The sequence below is a fragment of the Olea europaea genome, unplaced genomic scaffold, assembly GCF_002742605.1.
Source record: "Olea europaea var. sylvestris unplaced genomic scaffold, O_europaea_v1 scaffold1337, whole genome shotgun sequence".
In the NCBI taxonomy this organism is placed as follows: domain Eukaryota; kingdom Viridiplantae; phylum Streptophyta; class Magnoliopsida; order Lamiales; family Oleaceae; genus Olea; species Olea europaea.
The window spans coordinates 55,594-65,299 of NW_019230856.1; the positions used below are offsets into that span (position 1 = coordinate 55,594).

Below are 9,706 nucleotides of genomic sequence, written 5' to 3' on the forward strand. Positions count from 1 at the left end.
AATAATCCCAATTATCAAATATTAAATTCCATGCTTATCAAAAAAGTTGAAATTTCAATCCGAAAAGACAACTTTCTCCTTAACTCCCCATAATTTGGTCAACAAATGTACCGTTTGGCCCTACCCTTTTTGGAGAATCTCTAAAAAGAAGTCAATTCAAACCGTCCAATTAAATTAGAAATGATGACAATATTTTATTATTGAGAAAATTTCACTATTGGTTTCAACTTATTACTTAAGCAGCAAGTTGATCTAAGAGCTTGTTTGGTAGAGCTAAAAAGTCAATTAAAATCAATTTTTTAACTTTTGCTTTACAATTACAACTGTTATTTTTGAATTCTTCTCTCACAGGCAGGACCCACTTTATTTATAACAATCAAAAAAATCAATTATCAAAATTCCTACCAAACAAACACTACTACTGTAAAAAAGAGCAAATAGATCTTCAACATTTCATTGCAAAGTTGAACATTAATCCTTCACTAAATTGTTATGTAATTCTGGAGAAATTTTTTTTTCACTCAATATCAATGTGTTATTCAAAATAGACTAAATCGAATACTATTCAACTCAAAAAAAAATCAAGAGTTCGTTTCGTTATAAGCCAAAACTTATAAATATAAAATTCGTCAAAATATCTAGAGAAATAGCTTGTTTAGCTATAAAATTAGTCGATTTGCAAATGAAAACGATCACTTTAGGCAAAAAAATTGTACTAGTTCGACTCTACCCAACTTCATAAAACAAAGCACCGAGACTAAAGAGGTTTTCGGATTGTGAAACTGAAGATTAGAATCTAGTTTTTATTACATCAGTAATCTGAGGACCATTCATGCAATTTTCCTTATTGTTAAAGAGTAATATTTGACTAAGCCATGTAATAATATGGGAACCACTTATGCGACGACCCGAACAGCCGAACTTGTGAAAAAGTACACGCAAGAAAACAATGGAATAAAATAGAATCTTTCTGTTCCAAGAATCATAATGGCCCCACCTGTTTATTGACTTTTTTGCCCCTACTGTTCCTTTTATACCCCCACTGCACAGTGCACACATATAAAAAAAAACCAGACACCCCTACCCAGCCCTCTTGTGCTTGATTGTAAGATCAATAAAGCTATCAAATAATTTTGTTTTTCTACAAAATTATACATAGAAAAAGATTTGAAAAAATAACTTGAAAAGGGTGTTAGAAAAATGGGTGAGAAATTAAAGGAACTGAGTTTAGATGCGGGCTCAAATTTTGTTCCGAAGATCATTTCAGATATTCTAACAGAAGTTTCAGTGATCGAAGATTTCTCGCAGAAATTATCAAAGCTGGATTTTCATGTTAACGCATTTGAAGAAGAATTGAAGAAGATCAATGTTTTCAAACGTGAGCTTCCAATTTGCATGCATCTGTTGAAGGACGGTTAGTACTAATTTTTTTCTTAAAAAAAAAAAGTTCTTATTTTTATGCACCAGTTTTTAGCTTTTTTTTATAATGATTTGATTTTTGTGTACCTATTTTTGTTTATTATTGTGGGTTCTTGATTTTTTTTTTTTTTTTTTTGGGTTTTTTTTTTTTTTTTTTTTTTTTTTTTTGGGTATGATTTGATTTTTCTTTAGCGATTGAGAAATTAAAGGAGGAGGAATTGCAGTTAAAGGGTGAAGAAGTGAGGCCAGTGATGGAACAATTCATACCGTTAAAGAGGGATTCTAATGAAATTGGAAGGGATAAAAGATCAGGAGATTTCAGTGAGAAAAAAAATTGGATGAGTTCTGCACAGCTGTGGAGCACTCCAGTTCTGTATGAAAATAATTTTGATAGCAAAAATCAAGACTCTGGTTTACACCTCAGATCGGTAACATTCTCAAGAATTATTAATTTTTTTGACTGCTTTTATAGGTTTTTTTTTTATTGATTATTTTTGTTTGAAATCTGATTTTCGATTATAGAGGTATGAAGAAGAGGGTGGCATTCGAAGTGAGTATCAGCAGCAGGTGTGTAATTTTGGCAACAGGGGAGGGGCATTTGTTCCTTTCAAGAAATCTTCTGGTGGAGAAACGAAGGAAGACAATGGGCTTGTATCAGTTCAAGATTTAACACTGTCAAGTCCTGTGATTGAAATGGAATCCTGTGATTTGAGTATGAAAGGTAAATGTGGTAACGGTAGGGTACAACAGCAGCATGAGGCACCGCGAAAACAAAGGCGCTGTTGGTCCCCGGAACTGCACAAGAAATTTGTCGATGCACTCCATCAGCTTGGAGGAGCACAAGGTGAGGATCTTAATCCTTCATGCCTCTTTAAGTCCCCACCCCACCTCCTGGCCCCGACATATGTATTGTTTTTGTGGGGCCAGGTGGGGTTGGAGGGGGATGTGAACAATGTTATCTCTAATGATATGAAGTGTGAGTTTATATTTATGGAATTTTATTGATGTAGAAGGGAAAAGATTGATAATTTATTGAAGTTGAGACATGTAATTTTAAAAAGAATAAGGAATTTAAGCAGATTAACATTGGTTTCTTGTCTGTTTCAAGTCTAATTCCATTCTCTCTTAGTAATTTGAAGTTATCTTCTATGAAAATTTTGACTTTTCATGTAGAATTCTGTTGAACAATGCCAATAGGACCAGAAACTAGTGACATTTGATTTCCTTAATAATCCATTAATCTTCATATGGCTTGTTTTGCTAAGATACACGGTCAGGCACTGGTCAGTAAAGAAGATAAAATCATGTATGAACTGCATGACAAACATGCCCTTATAGAATTTCTGGACAAAGCTGTTTTGTGTGACTAGAAGTTATATTATCTCTTGATACGTAACTCTCTCTTTTATAGCTAGGATTTAATTTAATGTCACCGGTGTCTTTATTTTGTAGCAGCGACGCCAAAGCAGATTAGAGAACTCATGAAAGTGGATGGCCTCACCAATGATGAAGTGAAAAGCCATTTGCAGGTATATTATAAAACCAATTATATTTTGCTTTGTGGTTGAATCCTCTTAGTATGTTTAGAAGCAGTACTGGGCAGGACTAGACAGTAACGAATTTAAATTCTTTTTCTACTGTTGACTCGTGTTTGATACGCATCTACCGAACATGACTTTTTGAACTCATATGAACATTTTGACCAGAAATTGTGTAATTTTCAGAAATACAGGCTTCACATACAAAAGCTTCCAAGTTCATCGGCTGCTGTATCAAGTAGCTCATGGTTTACACAAGAACAGTATGGAGACTTGTTGAAGGCAATCGTCACGCATTCTGGTTCCCCACAAGGCCCATTAAACCATGGAGGGTCCACCAAGGGTGTCTCGGTTAATGATGGTGATAGCATGGAGGATGACGAGGATGACAAGTCTGAAAGCCATAGCAAGAAAAGTCTACTTCAGCAGCCAGTTGAGGACCATGTATAGGCAACTACAACTGAAATTTTGCTGATAAAAACATAGGTGAATCAGTATCTACATACATACAAATAAAACAAATGTTATACAAAAAGGTGCTGAGTTTTTTCTCGTGTGTCTAAGTTATTTAGGTTATCGAACTATTAGAATTTTAAGATGTTTTTAGTTTGCTTGTTTTAAGTTAATTTGAGCCCTTTTATAGTTTATAAATAGGGAGTTGTTTGACAATTTATGTCGTAAGAAAATTCAATGTTGTTTGTTTGGTACTCATGTTGTTCAATGAACTCATCTTGTTGTCAATCTCCAATTGTTTTGACTTTTAATTCTTTATCTTAGGTAGCATGTTTGGTAGGGAATATTGAATAGTACTAGATAGTTTTAACATACAAAAACCTAAAAATCATGTTTACTATTGTCAAGTCCTATCCTATCGAATAGTGTACACCAACATTGAATTATGTATCTTAGGTAGCATGTTTGGTAGGGAATATTGAATAGTACTAGATAGTTCTAACATACGAAAACCTAAAATCATGTTTATTATTGTCAAGTCCTATCCTATCAAATAGTGTATGTGTATACCAAATATGCATTGCATGTGTTTTGTGAAACTTGTTTACTTCACCATGCAAGAATATATCCACTTTTTATAAATGCATGGTTGAAACAAAATTTGCTTCAATTCTTTCTTATCTGCAGATAGAATTTATGCTTAGTCTTCTTTTTTTCTTGATCCCTTTGTTGGATACTTGTTTCCAAAAAAATTCTTTTCGACGTTCTCCCTTTTAAGAAACTCTATTCTAGAAGAAGGATGGGACGATGATGAGGAAGGCACATGAACATTTACATCAGTTTATAAACACATTGCCACGCATACCCTTTGCTTCTTAGTGTTTTCATTTGTTTGTTGTTTGATTGTACTTAGACACAAGATAATGCATCTGTACAAAGTTTCTAGCATAAAAAAGTTATGGAAGTTCTTTTCAGAACAAAAGCAGCGTTTTGGTAATGCAAGGAATATTAATCTTCCACAGGTTAAGTACTTCAGTTCTTCAGTATTTGTAGGGAATATTTTGTATGTAGTAGAATGTAAGCAGGATTTTATATATTATTTAGCAATTAAATGATGTGCCGTATTACCGGTGCTTAGGAATCATTACACACACACCCCCCCACCCCCCTTACCGGTATAGTTTAATATTTTTCAATTTATCTTATGTTTCGTTGTAAATCAGATTTGATTATGGACCTTGGCTACTATCAAATGTACAGTGTCAATTCATATTGATGTCCCTCTACTATTAAATGGAGTGTTATGAATTTTATAATTAAATAGATGGTTTTAAATAATTTTAGTTTCTATCATTTTAACTATCTTGGTCTAAATGAATTATTTAAATAATAGTATTTTATTGGTAATTTATTTTTTTCACGTTGGTTTTCCGAAAATATAGTCCTACAAACAATAAATTCCTATGACTTTTTAAATGGTTTATGAATATAATTTTCTTCCCTTTTATTTCAACCTTTTGGAGTCGACTTTTGCTATTCTATTGAAATGAAGTCCCTGATTGGTTGAGTTAAAATTTTTTATTAAAATTTAAGTGAAAGTCAAAAATTAATTTTAACAACACATTTTATTAAATTAACAAATTTTTAATCTCACATTTCATTGATTTTATTAAAGTTCACTAAAAATTTGATTTTTTTTATTAAAACCAATCAGATATAGATATATTATAATATATTTTTGGTGCTTATCATCATCTCTTATGTGGATTTGGATTTGACATTTGTAATATTTATATTCCTTTAAAAATTTAATGAATTGTGTATTTTTCTAAACTTGAGCGATGGTAATCTATTTGTGAAATATACCTACACCATGAAATTGAAAATAAACCACTAATACACCTTAGGTACTCTTTTTAAGTCCGTATAAAACTCTATCGTCATTTTTTGCAAAAAAAAAAAAAAAAAAAAAATTTAGATGCATAAAGATAATTGTTTTTCTTGTTCGACTTTAGTATTGTAAATATAATGCTTTGTTGACCATTTTTTTTCTAGCCCAAAGCTCAATCTTGTAGATAGGTATCCATATTATTCATGGTTTTCATATTATTTTTAGATTATCTGAAAATAAATGGCCACTCAACTTGAATGGACACAATTTTCCCAATACATTCTATCCAAATGGCATATATATTTACCTTGAGAAAAGGAATAAAGAAGAAAGAGAAATGTTTTGTTTCCTTTCTTTTCTCTTTTCTTATTATATCTCATCATTTCATCCACTATTTTGTTCATATTTCCTGGACTGGTTTCGAAGTTTAAATGTGAAATAGAAAGTTATATACTCGTACAATTAAACACTTTCGTCTTTAAAACAGACAATAAACCAGGTGAAATTGAGTCTACGTCGTGTTTAGTTCCATAAATCCAACTTATATTGCCAACTCTCACTACTTACAGGTTTTAAAATTTAGTTCACATGGCATGAAAAATTACCAAATATAACGTTATTTCTTTCGCAATTTCTCATTCACATTAAAAGTTCTTGAAAAAAAGGAAAAACTATGGGTTAACATGGATGGATTTGGATAGTTCAAATCTTAATATAAAATCAAAATCTATTAAACTCAGATGAACGATTCAATTAAGACTAAAAAAATGAGTACACAATCTCAAACGAGACACAATCTTGTGGGAACATTTTAACGGATAAAATCCCATATCAAAGAAAAAAAATTTATTGAATGTTATTACTTTTGCTATTTCTCATTGACATTAAAAGTACTTGAAAAAAAGGAAAAAACTATAGGTTAACTTGGATGAAATCGGATTAGCCAAATCTTGATATGATATCAGAGTTCATTAAACTCAAATTAGCAATTCGACCCAATTAAGCCTTCAAAATTGAGTGAACGAATTTCAAGATTGATCTGTTTAAATGAGCCACTATCTTTTGGGGACATATGAAGTGATAAAATCCCATATCAAATAAAAATAAAAATATAGATCAACATATAAAGATTTAACTATTCATCTTAATAAAGTTGACGTTTAAAGATGAAACCTTAAGTCTTTGGGCAAATTCGACCTTATCCTGGATCGTTTTAGGTTGTCTGGTTTGGGTTTGTATTGGGCTTGAATCGGGCCACATAAGTGGAGAGCCTATCATTCACATGCATAGATGTAGAAAAAAAGTAAGGTTTATATTGAATTTAGACTTTAAAATATTTTTATAGACTTTTTTCTAGTGACTGATTTTGTGGAAGTGGAAATTACAGGACTAAGTGTCTCCAAAATTTCAATTCATAATTAAGAGTCACAAATTTTTGTTTAAAAAATTAGATATAATTAAAATTTTAAATATTAGTAATAATATTATAAAATTAAACTAATCCTAGTCCGCCCTACCCCATAACCCCAATTCAATTTCTTCCAAAACCTTAAAAACCATTTTCACTCTCTTCATCTTCTCTCTTCTCACTCTCTCTACCAACCCTCACCATGCAAGACGTCGCCACCCCTCTCTAATTCAACAACGCTGCTCTCCTCCCTCTCTACTGGCGGCGCAGCCTCGCACTACCACCGCGATATGGCATAGTATCACACAGTGCAGTAAGACAGTACAACGTAGCCTTGTGAGACAGCATAGCAAGACAACACAGCACAGCTTCGCACTATCGCCCATCTCTGTCGGTGATGTTGCTTTCTACCCTCGAAGTGACACCGCAACTGCGTGCAGATCTTCCATCATTCATCGGTAACTCGAAGGCCACTGCTCATAATCAGTTCAGAAGGGGTTATGTGGCCACGCACAGTGACCTTAGCTACGAGCAGCTAGCAGTAGCAGTGTGCCATATGGTTTGTAATTTGGATTGATCTTTGGACGAGCAACCACCATGGTTTATGATTTGTTTTTTGTGGTTTATTTTGATTGCTGACATGAAGGATAGCTGCCATGGATTTGAGATGGTTTTTGGGCATAAAGGATGGTGAACATGCCAAATTTGGTTGATCTTTGTTGGCTGTTGGAGAGGTGGTAGTGGTTGTTTCCATGGTTAGGTGATGTTGGGGTGGTTTTTTATTAACCATGGTACTGGTGGATCTAGTGCTGCTAGTAGTAGATCTAGTAGTGACAGTGGATTTGACGGTGATAGTGATGATGGTCGTAGCAGTGGTGATGGTAGCCGTGGCAGTGTTTCGGTGATTGTGGTAATGGATAGGATATGATGGGGTGGTGTGGTTTGAGGTATTTGTGACCAATTATCTAGTTGATTCTAATAAATAATTTGGTTAATTTATATCAACTAAATAATATGTGACTTAAAAAATGTGATCTTAACTTACATTTTATTAAGTTGTGACCATAAATGATTTGTGACAATTAATTAATATTTTATGATCATGAAATAAGTTGTGACTTGTAAAATTTATGATTTGTAATTAAGGAATAACATGTGAATTTGATATATTTGTGATTCATGAATAAACTGTGACTTATAAAATTTTTAATTTTGAGACCGTGAAATAATTTGTATTTTATGACCAATTAATTCAATAATTTGTGATCAAATTGTATAAAATCGTAACATTAATATATTTAACTAATAAAACATATATTTAATTAATTATTTTATATATAAAATTTAATAATGTCTTATTTTTGAAGTTTTAAATTTTATTTTTCAGTTTTGAAATAGTTAATTTCTTATATATGAAAATTTTCGTTTGTGGACTTCTTAAGCTTCTATTCACTTTTAAATATTCTACAGACTTCTACAAGAAAATACTCTAAACTTTTGCATACTTTCATCTTCAAACATTCATAAACTTTATAAATTGTGAAAAAAAAAATTTATTGTATATAATCATCAAAATAAGCTACATAAACTCAAACGTTAAAAAAAAAAAAAAATAAATAAAAAAAATAAAAAAAATCAACCACCCCAAGATGAAAAACAGTGGTGAAAATTAATCTTTATCATGAACTAAACTTAGAGTAAAAATTATTAAACTTTTAATCAACCAATATATATTAAACAAATTAATGTATTTTTTTAATGAAAAGGAGGGAAACAACGGAAAAGAAGAGAGGAAAAATAAAGTAGAAAGTAGAATATTATATGAAAAAAATAGGTTGAAGAGAGAAATACTGTTCTTCTTTTTCATGAAAAAAGTTAGTTAGGAATAATTAGTAGTCGATTATTACTCTAAAATTCGTAGAATGAAATAGTAAATATAAATATTGAAAAGGAAAGGGAAAAAAAAAAAAAGATTCAAAGACTTCTTCTCCATTTTTTTCTTTTTTAAAATAAGAGACAAATTGTTGGATTTTGTATATCTACTAACAAGTTAACATTTTTATAGGATTTTGTAATTTATATTTTGAATACCTTGAATTTTGTAATTTTAAAAGTTGACATTTTTTCATCAGTTTCAAAGACTTAAAAAGTACTGATTAAAAATTCTATGATTTTTAAAAACATTTTTTTAAATCTAAAAGTCCATATTAAATAACATAATACAATCATAAAGTCATTATAAGTCCATATTGAATACACAAACTTTTTAAAACTATTCAAGTTTTTACAAGCCTATTGTTGACCTCACATTCGAATGGAAATAACTATGAGCTTTTATAGTAGAAGATAACGGATAAAAACCGTTGAATGAAAATGCACGTGATTACATCTCTGTGGTTGAATTCTCATCATAAGTGTCAATCAATCATTCCTAAGTCATACAGTAGTACGTGTTGTGGTAGTTGTACATTCCTTAGCATGTCATATAAGACTAAACTTGATTTGTCGTTTGATTGACACTTATGACAAGAGAATTCAACCTTTTAAGTGAGTTGTTACATTATCCACTTGGTATAGAATCTTGTATAAAGATCTTCTTTGAGATTGCTCTATCACTTCGCTCCGACAACTAAGATTCGACTATAGCCAATGGGTTTGGCCCAGCCATATCAGTTAGACTGTTCCTGGGTTCGACCAAAATTGTCGTGTCATCAAGATGACGTGGAGTGTGGGCCTATATTCTTCTAACACCCATCATAGTTAAAAATGTTATTGTAATGCCTCGGAACCTATGTCACGGAAGTTAATTAATTTCTTTAGTTATTATAAAAGTTGATTGACACATTATAATACGAAAAAGATTAAAGAAACTTTGCAAAATAAAATAAGTTATTTTATTGTCTCATAATATGTCAGATAAATTCAAACCAGAAATGAAATATAAATTCATCGATTTTGAAAATAAAAATCTGATTGCAAATTAATTTTAAACTAAAT

The 9,706-nt window shown here is 31.2% G+C and overlaps 1 protein-coding gene across 2 annotated transcripts; it reads left to right on the forward strand.

Annotated features, from left to right (window-relative positions):
* Positions 1–1,038: 1,038 nt before the first annotated feature.
* On the forward strand, positions 1,039–3,690 carry LOC111375095 (transcription factor HHO5-like). Of its 2 annotated transcripts, none has more exons than XM_022997883.1 (5): positions 1,039–1,414; positions 1,612–1,847; positions 1,942–2,263; positions 2,875–2,948; positions 3,144–3,690. In XM_022997883.1, the coding sequence occupies exons 1-5, from the start codon at positions 1,201–1,203 to the stop codon at positions 3,405–3,407; spliced, it is 1,110 nt and encodes a 369-aa protein (XP_022853651.1). In that variant the 5' UTR covers positions 1,039–1,200; the 3' UTR covers positions 3,408–3,690. The 2 variants fall into 2 exon arrangements, with proteins under 2 accessions (XP_022853651.1, XP_022853650.1); XM_022997882.1 differs by having other exon boundaries at positions 1,040–1,414; positions 2,872–2,948.
* Positions 3,691–9,706: the final 6,016 nt, after the last annotated feature.

Coding starts and splice junctions, on each gene's coding strand:
- LOC111375095 (XM_022997882.1), top strand. CDS start 1,201: ATGGGTGAGAAATTAAAGGAACTGAGTTTAGATGCGGGCTCAAATTTT. Junction 2,264..2,871: donor TCAGCTTGGAGGAGCACAAG/GTGAGGATCTTA, acceptor TTTATTTTGTAG/CAGCGACGCCAAAGCAGATT. Junction 2,949..3,143: donor AAGTGAAAAGCCATTTGCAG/GTATATTATAAA, acceptor TGTAATTTTCAG/AAATACAGGCTTCACATACA.